The sequence below is a fragment of the Apostichopus japonicus genome, chromosome 16, assembly GCF_037975245.1.
Source record: "Apostichopus japonicus isolate 1M-3 chromosome 16, ASM3797524v1, whole genome shotgun sequence".
Lineage (NCBI taxonomy): Eukaryota > Metazoa > Echinodermata > Holothuroidea > Aspidochirotida > Stichopodidae > Apostichopus > Apostichopus japonicus.
The window spans coordinates 16,584,332-16,606,368 of NC_092576.1; the positions used below are offsets into that span (position 1 = coordinate 16,584,332).

At 36.9% G+C, this 22,037-nt stretch overlaps 1 protein-coding gene across 17 annotated transcripts in view; it reads left to right on the plus strand.

The window, feature by feature from the left end:
* Positions 1-597: 597 nt before the first annotated feature.
* LOC139982975 (uncharacterized) overlaps positions 598-22,037 on the plus strand; it is a 68,672-nt gene continuing 47,232 nt past the window's right edge. For 5 of the 17 annotated variants that reach the window (XM_071996247.1, XM_071996248.1, XM_071996245.1 and 2 more), the window contains exons 1-4: positions 601-2,740; positions 6,819-6,908; positions 7,072-7,204; positions 9,943-10,014. In XM_071996247.1, coding sequence (XP_071852348.1) covers positions 6,833-6,908; positions 7,072-7,204; positions 9,943-10,014 — 281 coding nt within the window. In that variant the 5' untranslated portion in view covers positions 601-2,740; positions 6,819-6,832. The other 12 variants (XM_071996242.1, XM_071996244.1, XM_071996254.1 and 9 more) reach the window with 10 other exon arrangements.

Consider the following 22,037-nt stretch of genomic DNA (forward strand, 5'->3'; position numbering starts at 1 on the left):
ATTTACAGTGATTTCTTCTCTATCTGTCGAAAGTCAGCCTTTTGTAGACATCAGAAGTTTTATCAGAAATAAATACTGCCAACGTACACATTATTTGTGTTTCTTCTGCTCTCTATTCTTTCAGTGATGCTAGTCAGTGAAACTAGTCGGGTTTAATTCTTTCAGTGATTCTATTCAGTGCAACTAGTCAGTCGATACCGACTAAGAAAGGTTAGTCGGGAGAGGCACCATCCTGACTAATGTAAAACCTGCTATAAACTAGTCGGTGGCTCATATAAATTAGTCGGTAAAGACCGACTAATGTCACCAACTAATGTAACTGACTAATATACATTTACCGACTAAGAAATTGTTGATCGACTAAGCTGACGGACTAAGATGACCGACTAAGAAATCCAACTGCCTAAGGAATAAATTAGTCGGTATAGCAACTGACTAAGGCTATGTTAGTCGGGAGAGGCACCAGATGGACTAACGTTATGTTAGTCGGTGAACCAATTTAGTACTGTCCTTATTATGGGATTGAATGATTGACTTCATATTATTCGTGTAGCTGTAGCTGACTTTCGCGGCGTTTATGTTAAATATTTTTGGAGCTTTTGGTCTCGAGGGAAGAACTTTGTTATTAACTTGAGGAAAGTACCTCCTACATTTGTTTTTTACGTCCATACTGAATGAACCAGATGTTTTTCCTAGTGCGGGTTCTCTTTTGTGCGCTCGGCGTAAGCTACCTTGTTTAGTAGTAGTATGTTGAGTTTCATCTATCCGATCTGCTCAGTGATTAACCTCCGCCACGTATTACGATCTTGCGCAAGGTGTATTGCTTCCTCAAAATTGTTAATATTCACGTCCTTAAATTGCGACTTTATTTTTCCAAGCAAGGTAGTCACGGGCCTTCCTACTGTTTTATCAGTATGTCTCAGTGCTTGTCTTAAAGCAACCTTTGCAGGAGCTACCTTGTTTTGGTTGGGTTAATTGTGTGGATTCTGTGTATCCACTAGATTTCAATAAAATAATATATAAAGCCCAAGTCACATCGGACACAGAATCTAAGTCGTACATACCTACATAACTGCATAGAAATCCAGATCGTTGCATACTGATGAACCTAGTACACCACCACTCAGTATCCAAGAACTCGCTAACATTAAGGAAACTTCGCATGTGAAAACATTCGAGAATCGTACGAGAAACTGAATTCACAGCAAAGTGACATACACTTCCACTAAAATGTATGGATATGACGATATATATCAGGATGTTATGCTGCTGTTATATTGTCATGAGAAGGTATTGATAAGAAAATATATTTTATTCACTCCTCTAAAGACTTTTGAAAATTGTATATGGGAGAGAGATTTTGGACGTCACGTCAGAGTTACAAAAAGGTGACGGGGGTTAGGGGAGTCAACCCATTGTCAGTGGTTGTACACCAGCTTTGTGTATTGCATGCAGCTAGACATACCATTCTTTTGTTAGATCTAAATCTTACCAGTTTTGTCTTTTTAGTTTGAATTATGTAAAACATATTGATTTTTTTTTTCGAGTTGTGTTGCATACCACATTGAATCTTTCAAATTCAAAGTAGCAAAGGGTCTTTTTATATAATTTCAAATTTTAACATACTTTTTAAAATAAAGGTCATTGGAGATCACGAATGGTCATTTTCTGAAAATGTAAATAGGTGCTACTTCTTCTAGACCTTTCGTCCAAACTTGCTGAATAGTTGTAGATATAACGTTTGAAAGGTGGTGAACCAAAGTTATTCAGGAAATTTTTATGGCGTTATGCGAGGGTACTAAACAGATCGTTCTGTATAACATTTTAAGTTGTAATGTGTTCTTGGACAGCTTATAGGTTAACATCCCTGTGTCAAAGGTAGTGGAAGTATCCCACGAAAGTTCAACAGAACTTTCTATAATTGAAAGTATATTCGGATATCACCATATAATAATAAGGGTTGTTTAATGTATAGTTTCATTTCATCATTTATACGTCACCTTACGAACGAACAACCGAGGGAAGATAACTGAACGATGAGTGAAACGCAACAAAGATATTTGAAGTGAAACAGATGTTTGTATTATTTCAGGTAGACTGACTTGAACATTAAAAATTAAATAAAATTAACAGCCTAAGAGATTTTTCAAAATGGAAACGTAAAAGAAAGTTGAGTATTTAAGTGCATATGATTAGGAACCCTCTTGGTTGGATAAAATATTGCTATTATCTTCTAAAATTATGCAAGTTTTAGGTAATTATTCACCAGGTACTCTATTGTAAATTAATAGCCTAGCAGACTTTGCAAAATGGAAACGAGAATAAAAGTTAAGTATTTAATTGCATATGATTAAGAACCCTCTTTACTGCATACAATAGCTGCTTAAAAACACTCAATATCCTGTTTATAAGAACTAGTGGGCGGTTTGTATCACTTTCACACTTTACCTAACAGAGTGATCTCTTTGGGCTGTGTTACAGTGCATATATAAAGGAAGAACACAAATAACTCAACCATTTTACTGTTATGTATCTCTGTCTGAAGCATACTCCCCGTGAAGAAAAAGGCGTGAAGTTGACGGACTAATTCAGTTTTGGGCAAGATTAATATTCGTATTAATATTAATATTAATAACAGAAAAGAAGAAGAGTTCCTGACACGCAATCGTTTTGCATCAAAAGTATAATATTGTGAGGATTCGCTGTAAGGTTTTTCTGTGGGGATACCAGTAGTTTAAAGGTAAAACATATGTTTTCGTTTTAAATCTGTATAGTTAATATGTATAACATGTAGGCAGAATTATAGTATTTAATATGTCGTAGTTCAAGAAAATGGTAGAAAAAAAGCATTTGTGCGCAATTATCTTTCTGTAGCTATGCCATTTTTCGAGGTTTTACTAATTAAAATATGCAAAATCTATGGAAAAGTTTTTTTTCAAAGTTGTAATCATGATAACAAATTAACAATGATGTTCTTCCAACAAATATGCATGCACAGCACACCTTTCAAATCACATATCTACTGTACGGCTATATTGCGTGCAGGATAGTATAGAGGAACGTACGTACAATATTAGTGTGTTACTAATGTCAGTTGGTTTATTAGTCGTCGTTAAATGCATATGTTATAGTAAGAACGTTTATAGTCCTGGCTTATCGTTGCATAATTAGCCAATTTGCTGACGAGAATGTTCTTCCTTTTGCATAAGTTTTTCAAGATCCGAGACGTTATTCTCGCAAAATAAGTTTGGCATATGTTTTTCGACTTGTGTTGCATACCACATTGAATCTTGTAAATTCAAAGTAGCAAAGGTTTTTTATATCTGCACGAGTTCAAATTTTAAACAAGATCGACGAAACTTGTAAACTTGTCTCCAGAATGTTTTCCTATTACCATAAAGGAAATAGCGAAGTTGTGCAATGCAGAAAAAAATATTTATAGGGAAAGTATACATCCTGGTAAACAAAACGAGCAATCATTATACAAAAAAAAGGTAAGTCACACCAGCAATTGCACCGAAAATGTCAAAGATATACTTTACAGGTTAAGTTCACGAGAAGGGAGGATCACATTTCTATCCCCAGAAATATCGGCACCAAAAAAGAGAGTCAATAACTTACCTTAATTTTTCATTTGAATGGAGTCATTCAAAGATAAGTTTATTCCATGTGACGTTTATTCCGTGTGAGAACTTGACGTAGCCTTTTGTTCAGAAATAAATTATCGTAGGCTAGTCTTGCAATCTTATCGGTAAGCTTTCTTTCTAACTATTTACATTGTAGCAATGGAAATGGCATTACAAATAATTATTGAATAACCTTTATATATTCTGCTTTCCAATTTTATTTCATTAACTAATTAACAATTTAACTGCAATACCAATATTAGAAAAGATGATACTCTAAAATCAAATGGTATTAAACAAAAGTAGTAGTATTTTATGGAAGACATGCAAAGGGAACTAGAAAATGAAATAGCAAGTCAGTTAAGGTTATTCGATTTTGCTAACACTGTGTGTAATGGTTGATGTAAACTTGCTGAGGTTTGAAAGGTCTAAATTTATCAGTGATTATAATAATATCTTGACGTAAGTGGTTAACTTATCACGTCAGTCAGCTGAACCTTTTAGCTGTGTTATAGCTATCGCGCAATTTTGCCGACTTTCTATCACTTTTTGCCACCGTGTTTGACCAACTGTCGTTTCGTCAATTTTCATTCCATTTGGCTGAAAATGTCGCTGAAATTTATAAATTTGAGCGTCCGTTGAGGGCCATTCTCTGAAAACGTAAAAAATGCCACTCCTTCTTGAGCTTTTGTCCAAATTTGCTGAAATATTGTGGATATTAAGTTTGAGTGGTGGTGAACCAAATCTGTGAGGAACATTTCATTGTCGTCATTGAGGGCCCAAAACAAGGCGTTCTGTATTTTTTTCAGTTATGATGCAACGTAGGCCACAGCTAATGCAATGATCGATATGACTTAAATGTCGTGATTGGTTTGTGTGAATTATGTTTTCCTACATGCGATCAATATTTTGCATATGAAGATAATTGGAGGTCTTGAGCGATCATTTTCTGAAAATGTAAAAAAAGGGGTACTTCTTCTAGTTCTTTTGTCCAAATTTGCCGAATTGTTGTGGATATAACGTTTGAAAGGTGGTGATCCAAAGTTATTCAGGAAAGTTTTATGTCGTTATGTGAGGGTACAAAACAGGGCGTTCTGTATAAAATTTTCAGTTGTAAATGTACTCTTGGACAGCTTATAAGTTGAAACCCCTGTGTCAAATGTAGTGGAAGTGTCCCACGAAAGTTCAACAGAACTTTCCATACAAGTATATGCGGATATCACCATTTAAAAATAGGGGTTGTTTAATGTATAGTTTCATTTCATCATGATACGTCACTTTACGTGCGAACAACCGTGGAAAGATAACTGAACGATGAGTGAAACACAACAAAGATATTTGAAGTGACACAGATGATTGCAATATTTCAGGGAAACTGACTTGAACATGCAGACACTGGAAATCTTGGAGGTTACTGGATCAGGTTTCTATTTGGATACTTTCACGTAATGAATATTTTAACGGTACGTGTCGTAAGCACGTATAGTAAATCCGGAAGCCAATGTAAATCTTTAAAAATATGTTTGATGTGACAATACTTTTTAGATGATGAAACTATTCATGCAGCGGTATTTTGAAGGCGTTAAAGTTGAGCGATTTCAATATGTGGACGACGTGTATAATTTTCTCAGTGGCTTTACGATTCAAATATTTGTCAATATTACCGATATTTCGAATGTACAAGAGAGATGGTCGGATGACATTTAATATGTGTGCTTCGTTGTCATAGAAGAATAAAAAATTAATACGTTTCTTGCCTAATATACTTTTCAATATGGAACAAAAAAGAAAGTTAAGTATTTAAGTGCATATGATTAAGAACCATCTTGGCTGCAAACAATATTGCTATCATCTTTCAAAATAAGTTTTATGTAATTATTCACCAGCTATTATATTGTAAATTATTAGTCTAACAGATTTTTCAAAATGGAAACGAGAATGAAAGTTGAGTTATTAAGTGCATATGATTCAGAACCCTCTTGGCTACATACAATAGTTGCTAAAAATACTTAATATCCTTTTCATAAGAACTAGTTGACGGTTTGTATAACTTTCACACTTTACCTAGCAGAGTGATCGCTTGAGCTGTGTTACAGTGCATGTATATACAGGAAGAACACAAATAACTCAACCATTTTACTGTTATGTATCTCTGTCTGAAGCATACTCGCCGTGAAGAAAAAGGCGTGAAGTTGGCGAACTAATTCAGTTTTGGGCAGATTAATATTCGTATTCATATGAATAACAGAAAAGAAGAAGACTTCCTGACACGCAATCGTTTTACATCAAATGTATCATATTGTGAGGATTCGCTGTAAGGTTTCTCTATGGGGATTCGAGTAGTTTGGATGTAATAAATATGTTTTCATTTGTAATCTCTATAGTTAATATTGTATATATTTCAGCATCCTAGAGGAAGGCAGAATTATAGTCTTTTATATGTCGTAGTTCAAGAAAAGGGTAGAAACGAAGCATTTGTGTGCAATTATCTTTTTGTTGCTATGCCAGTTTCAAGGTTTTGCTAATTAAAATATGCAAAATCTATGGAAATGCGTTTCAAATTGTAATCGATGATAATAATTTAACAATGTTGTTCTTACAACAAATATGCATGCACAGCACACCTTTCAAATCACGTCATCTTCTGTACGGCTACATTGCGTGTAGAATAGTATAGAGGAACGTACGTACAATATTAGCGAGTTACTATTGCTAGTTGGTGTATTAGTCGTCGGGAAATGCATGTGTAATATTAAGAACGTTTATAGGCCTGGCTTATTGTTGCATATTTAGCCAATTTGCTGACGAAAATTTTCATCCTTTTGCTAAACTTTTGTAAGATTCGAGACGTTATTCGCGCAAAATAAGTTTGGTATATGTTTGGAGTAGAGTAAGGATCACAATTAATGGTATTTAAGCGACCCTTTGAGATGGCATTTAAACGCAATATTTCCCTTTAACTCAACCAATATGTATTCTCTTATTGAATATACACAACAGCGTATATGGTTGCATGATGCTCACTTTACTTTACAGTTGTAAAATTGGTTATACATTGTAAACTTGTTGAGTTACCCTCGCATATGAATGTCATCATCTCAACCGTAGCGATAATTGCATAAACAGCATCTTCACAATTTAGCACCTTTACGTTTTCTTGAAGATGTGTGTCTAACATGTTACATGTTACAGATCAGAACAGGAAAATGCTTGCGAGCAGGGTGACTACGTTGATCTGGTTTTGTGTCAGTTTGTATTCAACTTTGATAGCTAACGGGCAAGGTAAGCAACATCCACAAATACTGTTAAGTACTGAAAATGAAGTATTTAGTCACACTTAACATGTGTAGTTAACTTTCTCGCTTTACTTTCAAGTAATTGCATTGGTGCGAATTTTCTGTTGTGTAAGCACAGTATCTCATCCAACCTATTTATCATTTTCTAGATGCATGTGGGGACGAAGGGATTTGCAATTGCTACTCTAAGGAGGAAGAGGCTAGCCTCGTCTTTGTAGTTAACTGCTCATCACTTGGATTAACTCTGCCGCCTTCGAATTTCCCCTCGAAAACAAATACCTTGTGAGTCTGTCTTGAAAGTCCTGAATGATTTGCAACTGTATCATAGTTTTCTGTATGGTTAGTAATGCGAATGGACACTAGGATCCCTGTTTCCATGATTGTACCTTAACATTCCACCATTCATATTGTCAGGAAGACGTGATAACTTACGGTATACACGAATGCCATGTTACATGGGAACATTATCAATTCAGACTGTAATGCCTTCCTTTTGGGGCAATATCTTACGAGTTCTATACGAGTTCTCGGAAAACGAAGAAACTAAACGAACCCAATATTATGTTCAAAGTTAAAAATATCATATTCAACCATCTCCGTTGACGGAGTACATTACATAAGTATTATTAAGTTGTGTATTTTTGTGTGTCGTGACCAGCAAGTCTACTAAGCCTAATGAAACGTAATAGCTGAAGACCAAGAAAAAAATCAAATACAATACATGTGCAATCTTGGAATGACCCAGGCCGGATTGAAGAATATGGATATATTTTTGGACCAAGTCAGTTAAATGTATATTTTACTCTTAAAATTTTCTATATTGATATGATTTATATATAAATTTTCTTCGCCAATAGACACTCAGGAAATTGGAGCAATTATCAGGATTAGCATAACTTTGTCAGGGGACATTCAAAGCACAAAATGTGCATTTAAAAAGAGGAATATAGATTTGGGCTAGTCCTTAAGTGTTTATAACGACAAGTGTGTGTTTTTATGGGGAGGGGATTCAAATTGTCCATTCTAATTTAGGAAAAAGCCTAAGCGTTTACAAGGCGGGGAGTTGCCAGCACTGGGGTCATTGAAGCCGGTTATCTTGTAGGGGGTCTGTCAGATTGTGAAAGGTTTGTTTCATTTTCTCCTGAATCGACTGGGGAAACGGAGGGGGCAACATTAAAATTGGTGAAATGCAACGCGCTACTCCACTCACATGCACCTGTGGGTGCTGCAACCTCATTAACATGTTCCCTCAAAGTGAATTTCAAATAACGAAATGTTAGAAAACGGAATCACTGAAAGTTCTTTTTTGTCTTTCAGCAATGATTATTGGGGTAACTACCCCCTTATCCCACATACCACAAGCTATCACGCCAGCATTATTTTCCAAAATATCCTACAGGTCTGTCATGTAAAGTATTTACCCAGGACAAAACTCGTCTTAAACATAATTTGCGACCGGAGTTAAATGTAAACATATTTGCGAACCTGTTTTAGAAATTATTGCCATTGTTCCTGGACAAGCATAAAAACTAAAGTCAAACATTTGTTTAGTGCAATGCACCCATCTGCATATGTTCGACAACAATTTGCGAACATTTCATTGATTTCATTGGCTGTAGTTAGCTAAGGAACTTTTACAACTTAGTACTCATTGTCCAAAAAGTTTCAAACTCCATGTACCGAGGACAAGAAATTCGGGCAAAAGTCCTGAAAAAATTCGGGCAGCCTAAGAAGAGAAAAAAAAATATTTGTATATATAAATATGCAGTAACTTGCCCGAATCTTTTTCAAATGTTTGCCCGACAATTCTGTGAGAGGGTTTATGTTATTTGTTTTGTGACATTAATAGGCCTATTGATTTTCTGTTGTTAGCATCATGTTGCCCGATTTTTTTCGTGTAACACCACCGTTAGCGCAGCTAATCTGGGCTACCACGCTGTTTGCACTATCAAGAATTTGTCTAACTAGTCAACTGTATACCTGGACATCCCCGACATGAGTGTATATAAGAAACGCTTTCTTGTTCATGGATGGTAGGGGGTGCCTACAAGCCTTAAAGTACGGGTTTATCGTATTCTTTGTTATTTTTTATACTTTTTTTGTGAGACAAATTGCAGTCTCACCCGACACAGCGACATTATCCACTGTGTTAAAATAATAAATACGGAAACTAAATAGGAGCTTAAAAATATACTGTCCTATTTTTCCACTTCAAAGTGATCTTACCATTTTGTTAATCCTCCCTACTAAATCTTATTAAGTAACGTATTCTCGTACATTTGAGTTAACATGATTTTATGTATTTATAGAAAATTAAGATTTATCGTATATGTTATGTTTTTATACAACAATATATACAGCCTACAATATATATTTCTTATAAACATAGCTTTTGTTTATGGTAAACTAACCCATGAGATTCGTTAGACTTCTTGTATATTATTATTTTCAGGATAAAGGTAACCCTGCTTTTCTTTTAATTTTCGGGGGGGGGGGTGGGGGAGGAGTTTGCACCGCTAACACATTCTCATATATCCATTAATATTCGTACCATAAAAAGTAACATCATCCTAACTTTGTTAAAAACCCATCATTTTAGTTCATAATTTGGTTGAAAATTCCTTTGATGGGCATTTTTAGCCAAATATGATCACTTAAAGTGTACTCTCATTGAACACTATCGAACTAAAGAATTATTTTGATCATGAGGATGCGTTGTCGTTTTAAAGGAATAATTAAATACTGTCTCAGGTTTAGTAAACAAAGTAATATGCAAGGCCTGAATACGGAGCCAGTGAAATCACCTACTGTTGTTCCCCCTTTATGAACATTTATATCGTAGATATGTAATTCACTTCATTAAACTGTGTTAATTGCAAGCTCATTTGGGAGTGAAATTATGTAAGCATGTCAAAAATATCATCATTGTGGGTCAACACGTGTTATTAAATACATATTTACACATGTCGTGACTTTCATCCAGTATACTTAATAATTAATGAATCTCAGCTTCTTTTCAGGTTACTTAATGAAAACAACTTGACGGCTCTCCCTGAACCATTATTTTCTGATATGATTTCCTTACAGAATTTGTAAGTTTACATATATTTTCAATTTATTATTAAGAGGCTAGGAAACATTTAGGGTTTCTAGGAACTATTTAAACCTGACTTTTATCCAAGAAAAAAAAACTTTCTGTTCAACATTGATAAATTTACTAGAAATGATATTGCTTTTAATGACGTTTGCATCCGGGTATAAAAATATGGTATATATAAGGGAAAAATCTACGCTATGACTGTCATTGTCTTTAAACCTTCAAAATGGGAGTTAAAAAGGCAAATGCATTGTAATCATACTGCAGATACATAAATTTGAGACAAAAAATAACACAATGAGAAAATTATTCTTTGTTTGTACCAACTTATGTATTTCATGTTATATTTTATCTACATGACCATAAACTGAAATTTAGTACGTTAATTTCTTACATGAATTAAAAGGAAGAAAATTACCTCTTGTCCCTGTACAAAAGTGAATCAGTGAAACAAATACACCCCACAACTGCAAGGGAGTGTCATTTAGCACCAAGAAGAAACACCATTAATGGCTTACAATACAGTTCTGAGGGGCGTACCAATACGCCCCGCTACTGGTTGGAGTGTCATTTAGCACCAAGAAGTAACAACATTTAGTGGCTTGCAATACAGTTCTGAGGGGCGTACCAATACGCCCCACTACTGGTTGGAGTGTCATTTAGCAACAAGAAGTTACAAAATTTAGTGGCTTGCAATACAGTTCTAAGGGGCGTACCAATACGCCCCGCTACTGGTTGGAGTGTCATTTAGCACAAAGAAGTAACACCATTAAGGGGCGTACCAATACGCCCCGCTTCTGGTTGGAGTGTCATTTAGCACCAAGAAGTAACAAAATTTAGTGGCTTGCAATACAGTTCTTAGGGGCGTACCAATACGCCCCGCTAATGGTTGGAGTGTCATTTAGTTCCAAGAAGTACCAACATTTAGTGGCTTACAATACAGTTCTAAGGGGCGTACCAAAACGCCCCGCTACTGATTGGAGTGTCATTTAGCACCAAGAAGTAACAACATTTAGTGGCTTACAATACAGTTCTGAGGGGCGTATCAATACGCCCCACTATTGGTTGGAGTGTCATTTAGCAACAAGAAGTTACAACGTTTAGTGGCTTGCAATACAGTTCTAAGGGGCGTACCAATACGCCCCGCCACTGGTTGGAGTGTCATTTAGCACAAAGAAGTAACACCATTAAGGGGCGTACCAATACGCCCCGCTTCTGGTTGGAGTGTCATTTAGCACCAAGAAGTAACAAAATTAAGTGGCTTGCAATACAGTTCTAAGGGGCGTACCAATACGCCCCGCTAATGGTTGGAGTGTCATTTAGTTCCAAGAAGTACCAACATTTAGTGGCTTACAATACAGTTCTAAGGGGCGTACCAATACGCCCCGCTACTGATTGGAGTGTCATTTAGCACCACGAAGTAACAACATTTAGTGGCTTACAATACAGTTCTGGGGGGCGTACCAATACGCCCGCTACTGGTTGGAGTGTCATTTAGCACCAAGAAGTGACAAAATTTAGTGGCTTGCAAAACAGTTCTGAGAGGTGTACCAAAACGCCCCGCTAATGGTTGGAGTGTCATTTAGCACCAAGAAGTTACACCATTAGTTCTGAAATAACATAATAACACCATTAGGTGGCTAAGAATGCAGTTCTGAAGTCCGTACCGATACACCCCCTACTGCTCGGAGTGTCATTTAGCAATAAGAAATTACATCATTAATAACAACAATAAGTGGCTTACAATGCAGTTCTGAAGGATGTACTATTCAGACCCTCAGATTGCTCTAATGGGCATACTGATACCCCTACTAATAATTTTATACCAAAAAAGTACAATAATAAGAGAAGTCACTGTAACCTTACCCAACCCTCCCACCCCCCCCTTTTTATTTCACACACACTTAAAACAAGCATTTTAGGATTTGCAGAGTAGAAGACCATGTGGCTGTTCCAGTGTTGCCACTTCCTAAAGATGAACACATATACCCTACAAGACAATTAACCTCCCTGTTGTCCCCAAATGACCTTTGACCTTCACCAAACTCAATACGCTTCTTTTAATCAGTGCTATACACATTTTTTTCATCCTCTGTGATCTAGGATCATCCCTAGCAACAATAGGCACAGTAAGTTCTGTGCCATCATCCCATCAAAGTTTCCTTGCAATGGTTTTCCTCTTGAACGCAATGGCCAGACCAAACAGACTCAGTGTGAGCATTTCTGTGTCATCTTCAGAAAAAAAGAGAGAAATAAAACTTTATTCTACACTGACAGTCTAACCATTTTATTTTTTTTTTATCTGTTGCATTGATAGTAAAAAAACAAATGAACAAAGACTGCAAATGTTTTTTTTTGATATGATAAGTTAGCAGGACTATACTGTCATATGATTGCAGTGCTATCACTCTGCTGTCCTCTACAATCTGATTAATACTATGACAGAGGTCACATGTCTGCCTGTATTAGTAGCCTACATGTTGTTCCCATTATACAAGTGAAGATTCCATTTGAATGTAATGTGTCCCCTTGGAGTAATATTGAATTAAAACATTGAATTTAATTTGATGTGACATTTGACCTATGTTTCTGGGGGGTCTGCTAGACATAGACTTTAACCCTAAAACACCTTCATACCAAGTTTTAAGAAAATCAACACAGCCATTTAAGAGGACTGTTTCACATAAAATTGGACACCCCACACAGACAACTTTTACCCCTCCCTCAGTCAAACACTTCCGGTGACCATGCAATACCCCACAATGAATGACCCCTATTGGGAAAACTAACCACTGCCATGGCAACTGTTGCGTAATACTGTTAATGGTCCAACTGTCAAAGGAACTACAACATTGTACCTAATCCTCCCTATGAGAGTGATTAGATAACAATTATTTGAAAATTCACATACTGTAAGAGAGCGATTCTGTGTGCACAACACAAAGTTATGTGTTATGTGTAGACAAGGACTTTCCATACACACTTTCAATGTCTTAATGCATAGGTCATTGCAACCTGAATATACAATATGGAGGAATGAGATGAATAACTGCTCGGCAGAAATTCTTCTATAGCAAGAGCCCAAGGGCACTGTGGTTCCTTGCTTGGGGTATATGACAATACACATAATATTATCAAGCAAGATTGGGCTCAAATAGTCCAAGTAATTGTGGTCCTACATGTTCCCATAAAGTAACCAACACTATAGACAACACTTTTGTGATCACAAAATGTGATAAGATTTTTGATCAAAAGACACTTTTGAGATCTAAATATGGCGTCGGAAATGTAAGAAATATAAGAGACCTACAAGCGTGTCAACAGATATGATAACATTGGTGACCTCAGATGACATGACCTTTAAGTTTTAAAATGTTCCACCACCCCATTCACAACTTGTCCCAAAATATCAACCATTTCACACCTTGGCATTGAGATTTAATTGCATTAAATGTCAAAAAATTAACTTTGAACTTGTATACATAACTTCACACACAAAGGTCACCCGGAGGTCAACCAATTGACATTTTTGATCGATGAGACCTAAATAGAGCATGACTGTAAAAATTCAAACATTTTTCTTTGCCCATTTTCTCCCCCCCCCCCAAAAAAAATACTACTTTTTTAACATTAGCTGACCTTTGGTGACGTTGGATCACATGACCATTAAGTTTGAAAATATTCCCCTATACCATTTGCAACTTGTCCAAAAAAATCAACCTTGTAACACCTTGGCACTGGGAGTTGTTGCATTAAATGTCTGAAAATTAACTTTGACCTCATATAACTTCGCACACGAAGGTCACACGGGGGTCAACCCATTGACATTTATGATCAGAAGGTACCTTTAACATCTGAAAATAGCATCGAAACTGTAAAATTCCACAAAACACGAAAAGGTCACCAGAGGTCAAATTGAGGTCAGGGGTCACCCAGATGCGGGTCGACAAATGGATTACATTGAAGCAACTCCCAACCCTAACAGACAATTTGTTCTCAAGTTATCACAAAAATACTAGTTTTTTTTTTATCATTAATTGACCTTTGGTGATTCGTATCACATGACCGTTACGTTGGAAAATATTCCCCTATACCATTTGCAACTACTCCAAAAATATCAAGCTTGTCACACCTTGGAACTGGGAGTTATTGCATTAAATGTCTGAAAATTAACTTTGACCTCATATAACTTCACACACGAAGGTCACACGGGGGTCAACCCATTGACATTTATGATCAGAAGGTACCTTTAACATCTGAAAATAGCATCGAAACTGTAAAATTCCACAAAACACGAAAAGGTCACAGAGGTCAAATTGAGGTCAAGGGTCACCCAGATGCGAGTTGACAAATGGATTACATTGAAGCACCTCCCAAACCTAACGGACAATTTGTTCCCAAGTTATCGCAAAAATACTAGTTTTTTATCATAAATTGACCTTTGGTGACCTTGTATCACATGACAGTTAAGTTTAAAAATATTCCTCTATACCATTTGCAACTACTCCAAAAATATCAAGCTTGTCACACCTTGGAACTGGGAGTTATTGCATTAAATGTCTGAAAATTAACTTTGACCTCATATCACTTCGCACACGAAGGTCACACGGGGGTCAACTTATTGACATTTATGATCAGAAGGTACCTTTAACATCTGAAAATAGCATCGAAACTGTAAAAATCCACAAAACACGAAAAGGTCACCATAGGTCAAATTGAGGTCAAGGGTCACCCAGATGCGGGTCGACAATTGGATTACATTGAAGCAACTCCCAACCCTAACGGACAATTTGTTTTCAAGTTATCGCAAAAATACTACTTTTTTATCATTAATTGACCTTTGGTGACCTCGGATCACATGACCATTAAGTTTGAAAATACTCCCCTATACCATTTGCAACTTGTCTCTAAATATCAACTTTGTAACACCTTGGTACTGGGAGTTATTACACTAAATGTCTGAAAATTAACTTTGACCTCATATAACTTAACATACAAAGGTCACCTTGGGTCAACTTATTGACATTTTTGATTGATGAGACCTAAATTAGAGCATCAAACTATACAAATTCAAACATTTTTTCTTTGCCCATTTGCTATCCCCAAAATACTAGTTTTTTAACATTAATTGACCTTTGGTGACCTCGTATCACATGACCGTTAAGTTTGAAAATATTCCCCTATACCATTTGCAACTTGTCCAAAAATATCAACCATGTCACACCTTGGAACTGGGAGTTATTGCATTAAATGTCTGAAAATTAACTTTGACCTCGTATAACTTCGCACACGAAGGTCACACGGGTGTCAACCAATTGACATTTTTGATCGGAAGGTACCTTTGAGATCCAAATCTAGCATCAAAACCAAACATTTTCTTTTTTGCTCGTTTCCTCCCAAAATAAGCACATTTTTACTAATGTGACCATTGACCTTGGTTTCAGGTGTAGTTTAATCTCCTGATTCCAAAAAACAAAACGACAAGTCTGTACAACCATCCTAACTCCGACCGAAAAACTTTGACCCCATATAACCTCGCATATAAAGGTCACACGGGGTCAACCTGATGACATTTATGATCAGAAGGTACCTTTGACATCTGAAAATAGCATCAAAACTGTAAAAATCCCCAAAAACATGTAAAGGTCACCAGAGGTCAAATTGAGGTCAAGGGTCACCCAGATGCGGGTCAACAAAAGGATAACATTGAATCAACTCCCAACCCTAACGGACATTTTGTTTTCAAGTTATCACAAACATACTAGTTTTTTATCATTAATTGACCTTTGGTGACCTTTGTGGGCACCAAAAACAATAGGGCACACCTTCTCCATATGGCGGATCTATAGTCCAAGTTTGGCCTCAATCCAACTTTCCCTTATTGAGATAGAGCGTACCCAAGCAAGCGTCACAGATGCACACACACACACACACACGCACACACACACACACACGCACACACGCCAACCTGACTGCATAGGTTCCTTTTGCTAAAGCAAGGAACCAAAAACAACATTCATAGTAGTCACCTTTACCTCAATGCTCATCTGATGCCTGGTTTCCCCTATTTTGATGTGCTTGTTTGCTAACCAAAGTTTTGTATCTTTACATTCTTGTCTGGATTGTGGATGCCACCAATAACTTCATAATGGTATCCATTTGCCTGAAAGAAAAATTTGTTACAAAATGTGAAAATGAATATATCAGTAACCTAAGTCAAAGTAGCGTAATGTCAGACTTTTGTCCTCAAAGATCAGGTGTAATTGACATGCAAACAGAAAGCCACAGGGCTTAGTGATTCCTTTGCCTATTGTTATTGTAGGGCATTGGAGGGGAGAGTTCTACTGAGTACATGGGATCCACAGTGAAATGAAAAAAAATCTCTTGCAACTATTAGCAAAGGAGAACTAAATGTGTACTCAAAGATATGGTGTGGACAACCCTGAGTTATCATGTTTTCAAAGGTTTTTAATATTATGATGTGTGTAGGAATCCACATGTCAAGTAAAAGATCTGTTCATGTTGTTCTTCTTGTCTAGGGCTAATATTGCCATGTGCATGGTGAGGTACCATGTTTAAGAAGTTTTTCAGACTGAAATTAACTGACCTTGAGTGACCTTGACCGAAACAGCCAAAAAAATAGAAGACAAATGCTTAATTCCTATCAAATTTGAAATTTACCAAAACTTCACTTCTTCAGCTAGAAAAGTTGTCAGTTGTTGACCACTAGTCAGGGTTTTTGTTGAGAAATGAAGTAGATGGGTCAAGTTGAAAAGTAGGCGGGACTGTCTGTACGCGGACATGGGGGAGGGGTCTAACCCTCCCCCTCCCCTTTGCCGGAAAATTGCAATTTAAAAAGTCTCTAGATGCAAAATGGTGCAGTATACAGTTGTTTGGTCAATGATATTGCCCCCTCCCAATCACCCCTTTCTTCTGTCCTATTTTTCTTTGTTTCTCCTGAATTTTTTTTTTATTAACACTCGGGTCATGGAGCCTAGGGAGGTAGCTACTGAACCGAACTTAGCAAGGGTGTGACGCACTTGCTGCATTAAATGAAGTGCCATCATAACAAAATGATAATAGGTCTACGGTACCTACAAAGTGAGTAGGATTTTACTGCCAAAAAATACCCAACTAGGTCTGTGATAGAATTTAGTATTTATATAGTATTTATTTCTCTCGATTTTTTTCGTCTAATTTTTTTTTTTAATTTTAATTTTTTTTTTTTATTTATTTATTATTTTTTTTACTGAGCGTTGCAAAGTAGCCGGGTCCTGTACGTGCAGTAAGCGAGTCATTTGCCCCGGGTCCCGGCTACTAACGAAAACCCTGCTAGTGACCTCAAATGACCTTGACTTCTCCCAACACACTATCAGCTGAGTATTTACTAAGAGTGTCTTCATACTGAGCATTAACTTCATGCAAGCTGTACTTAGTGAGATATGTCTTCAGAATTTAACTAAAATTGACCTCAAATGACATTTGACCTCAAAAAAAGTTAACATTATAGATGGCAAGTATTCAATCAGAGGAACAAATTTGACATTCTATGTAGCTTTATTCTTTGAGTTAGCTCATTCACAAAGTTTTCAGGTTTAGACCATTGGTTATCTCATATGACCTTTGGCCCCTCCCAAAGCAATAACAGTGAAGAATTTACTAAGGTGGTAGATACCGAATACATTCTTCTAATTGTTCAAAGTGTGAACTTTATGTAAGCTGTACATGGTGAGATAACCTGTTAACAAAGTTTCAGATTTTTAGGTGGTGTGGATCTCAAACAATTTTTGACGTACTAAGTAACAGCAAGTGGTAAGAACTCGGTTGAGGGATAAGCATACTAATTTCACTTAACCTTTACTTCAGTAAGGTCATTTATAGGGTTTTTTTTACGGTTGACCACTGGCAATTAAATAACAATTGCAGCTGAGAATTTGCTAAGGGGTAGCTTTCTACCAAGTATGAACTTCATGCATATTGCACTTGTTGAATTATCAAAGTTTTCAAAATTTGAGCTAAGGCATCTCTCTCTCACATATGCACACACAAGCAGTCACTGCTGCATGGTTTTTGATAAACAATTATGAAGCACTCCATTATAAAAATCACTTTATAATCAAGTGCTGATTACTCACCGTGGGTTCTGAAAAATTCTCCAAGTTTTCCAAAGTTGTTGCTATAACAGTCAGTGGTTGATATTGTGGTTGTTAAAATCTGACATAGCCTCTTTTAATTTGGTGAGAAATTACACATTCACTTCTCTCAACTTCCAACCAACTTCTAGATTTTCTATGTCAATATTTGCAACACCTGTGGAGAAGTAAAAACGATGGTAAGTAAATTTCTGCAAAGCTAACATCAACTGACAGGGAAATGCCACACTGTAGGTATGCAAAAGGTTTTCCGTAAACTCTGTAAAGCTAAAAATACTATTCAAACCAAATGTACACAGTGACTATAATGATTGTTAAAGTATGTTGAGAAGCAATGTTCAATTAATGAACACATTATTAATGGGGTTCTGACCCCTCCCCGATAACACTCAAATAAAAACTGATACTTCTATTGATGTTGTAAATTTCTGGTGAAAAGTCAACAGTTGAGGCAGTTCTTAATGGGCATGCAGTAGGAGGCATACAGATGGCTCAGTATGAAGGAGACTGCACAGAAACTGGTGTAAAATGAATTTAACAGCTGCCTACTGTCCGTTTAGTTGTGGGCTGCTGAATATTACTCATACAGTATGCGGGCCCACCATGGTAGCCACAGGAAGACATTTTGACTAACAAAAGGCCAAAAATAGATTGCTGAAAATGGAAGATGATTGTTTTAGCATCTATGACAAACTTTGATCAATGTTTTTTCGTGTTGAAAATTAACGCTTATTCAAATTCTCTCCAATTTTTTTTTTGTTCAGTAAATTGGTGAACCAAAAAGTTTGGGTTTTTTTTCCCTTTGTTTTTTGGTGGGCCAGATTAGATTGTCTGGCATGCTCAATCTGGCTAGTAGGGGCCCCCTGTTCTAAAACCACAACAGTTCCAATTCCTGAGGCAGTATATTGTACTGCTACCGTACCTGACAGCTTCTAAGGGTTCTCACCTAAGAATGCTGCATTGACTTCCTTCTTGATGAATTCTAAAGGACTGACAACTGGCTGATCCTTATTACTCTTCCTCTTTTTGTGAAGCACAGGTAACTTGTGCTGAGCCTTTCTTTTCTCTTTACTTCCTGATGTTGAAGGTCTGTTTTAAAGTGGAAAAGAGCAGTTAGTAAACCTGAATATGATAATATGCTAGTGTCCTTTGACTCCTTGGACTCCAATATATCAACCTCAATCTTGGCCCAATGTCTGACCCAGAGGGGAGAAGGGGTACACATGAGGCTTTCACCCCCATGAAATTGAAGACTGTAAGCATGTTACTGCACTGGTGCATGTCAGTCTCTGAAGCAATAATATTCCTTGTTACTATATTATATTGATTCAAAACTAATTATATAGTTGCCATAAAATTTTAGGATTTTGGAGTAGCCGACAACAGGAACGAAATTAGGGTTTAGGAGCACTTCACGTTTTAACAATGTTGATATGTTAACACTATCCTGGCTTCACTGATTAAATAGGCTTACGGCCTAGCTCTTGCTAAGTTGGAGTTGGACGTGACAATGTTATTTTCTACGAAATTTTAACAGATTTGTAGGTGCAAACAACAAAAACACACGTTTTTGTTTTAAATGAAAGCTGAAGGTTAAGGAACGTGAAGCATCAATCGAATTAATCAAATAGCTGCACGAAATTAGGACTCACCTTTGATGTTGTGACCTAGCCTACACAGACTTCAGTCTAGAAATAGTGTGCACGCTACCTAGGGCCTAAGTTAGAGCCCGTATAGGCCCCTTTTCTTCTAAGTTCTATTTGAGGCGTATTACAACGAACCGAACTTGTCAAAAAATTGGCAAAATCGCTTGGTCAATAACTTTCTGCCTTTAATTGTACCGTAAATTGTCGAGAGGAATAATAAATTTAAAATACCGGTATATCCTAGTCATTGAATCAACTTGAAGTAGGCCTAACGTTTAATACTAACTCGCATCATGTAGTGTACTTCACTTTTTCACCTTTGACCCTCAAGTTTTCTGTCAAATTCACGTACGTACATAATATAAGCTTAAGGAGGTAGCACTTGTATGTTACTACGCGACTGTGGTCGCCGTTTTCTTGTTCGTCGGAAACTATCACAGAAACAGATTGTAGTAGTAGAAACCGTCAGGAGTGTCACTCGTTGACTTGTTAAATGGCTGTCAGCGTTGCTTGTTATTGCACTTGCTTCAAGTAGCATTTTTTCACTCACAATCAAGTCAGAATTGATTGAAATATCTTTTCTAATCAGTTTGGGTTGTAGACAAGCCACACTACATGACACCGACGGTTTTTTCTTGAAAGTCAGTCTAGAGCAATGTATAGGGTGTTCATTATGTGTTTGCATGAACAACTTAAAAATAGTAATACACAAAATATGACGACAGATCATGAAGAAGTTCGAATTCAATGTATAACGTTAAATGCTTGTCTACACTGCGGTTGGACACCTGCAATCACAAATAAGTTACGCTTGGCAGTTACATTAGCACACTGCGGTTCAAGCGTCCTTTGACTCGAGTCAGAGAACAATAGTATTCACTGTTGATGTCAGTTCTGCATGAAGATAAAAAACACTGATAATGTGCATTCTGACAGTTAACCCACCACAATGGAGGTTATAGGTCGGTTAATTACGCGGTGACTTGATTCGGGTTTTCAAGAATGGTATGGTTTTAGACATTTTATCCTTCACTGACCTTGTTTCAGGTTTGCCAAGCAGAATTACCAGAGATCAATGTCTTAAACTACAGAAGTTATAAGTACCATATATTTGTCAAAACTCCTTTTTATTCTCAGAGGGTTATGGAATAATTTGTCTGAGAAAGTTGTACTTGCAAGTAGTGTACGAACATGGGAAGTATCACTTCCTTGGTAAGAATGGCTTTGGGTGTTCATTTAGAATATTTGAGAACAAATGGAGAGTGAATGCTTCCAGGAAAGTACTTTTTGACAAGGGCGTAGGAACCGGGGGGGCTTGGGGGCGCCAGCCCCCCCAGTGAAAAATATGGGGGGGAGTATCATTCCGCCCCCCGCTCCGCAAGTCAGAAAACCCCTTTTTCATTTCCAAATGAGAAAAAAATCTCATTTGGAGCATCAAATTGCATTTAAGGCCAGGTGAAAATGCAAAATTCTTTACAAAATGGAGTGGGAGTTGAAGTGTGCTATAATGCACCAAATTGCATCTGAGGCCACCTGGAAATGCAAAAAAAATCCAAAGGGGAGAGGGACACCCCCTCCCCTTAGACCCCTCCCCCAGGCCGGCCATCAGTCTTCAGCCCCCCCCCACTCAAAAGTACCTTCCTACGCCACTGAGAGCTATGGTAACATCAACTACATATTATGCTGATGGAATGTACTTACAAGTATTTCAAGTTTGTTAAGTTTTCGAAGATGTTGGAAGAAAGTGACTGGAGTTGGTTGTGGTCCAATCGCCTGCAACAAAGAAAGAGAAAGCAAATTATTTATATCTGTAATGCAAACGTAAAGCGACCTCAAACATGTTATTACTCCATTTGAAGCGATTGACTGTGCACTTTTGATTTGGCATTCTATATATGATCTAGGAGTTGTTCTTAACACACCCACCGGTTTTGTTAAGACACATACAGAGGCGGTAGAAGCGAGGAGGGGAGGGGGTGCACAAGGAGCACGTTACCCTCAAAAGTGCACCCTTATTGTAAAAAAGACTCAATTTGTTGAAAAATTAAATATTATTGTTGTTAAAAAAAATGTCTAAATCTATGAATGACCTTTTGTTGACAAACATTCAAATACAGGATTTCGCAGTATGAACGCACAAAATGAATTACTTTGTTTGAGGTAACTTTATGCTTTGGTATGTTGGACCGTTCTGCGACTGAGTAAAATAACATTAGCTT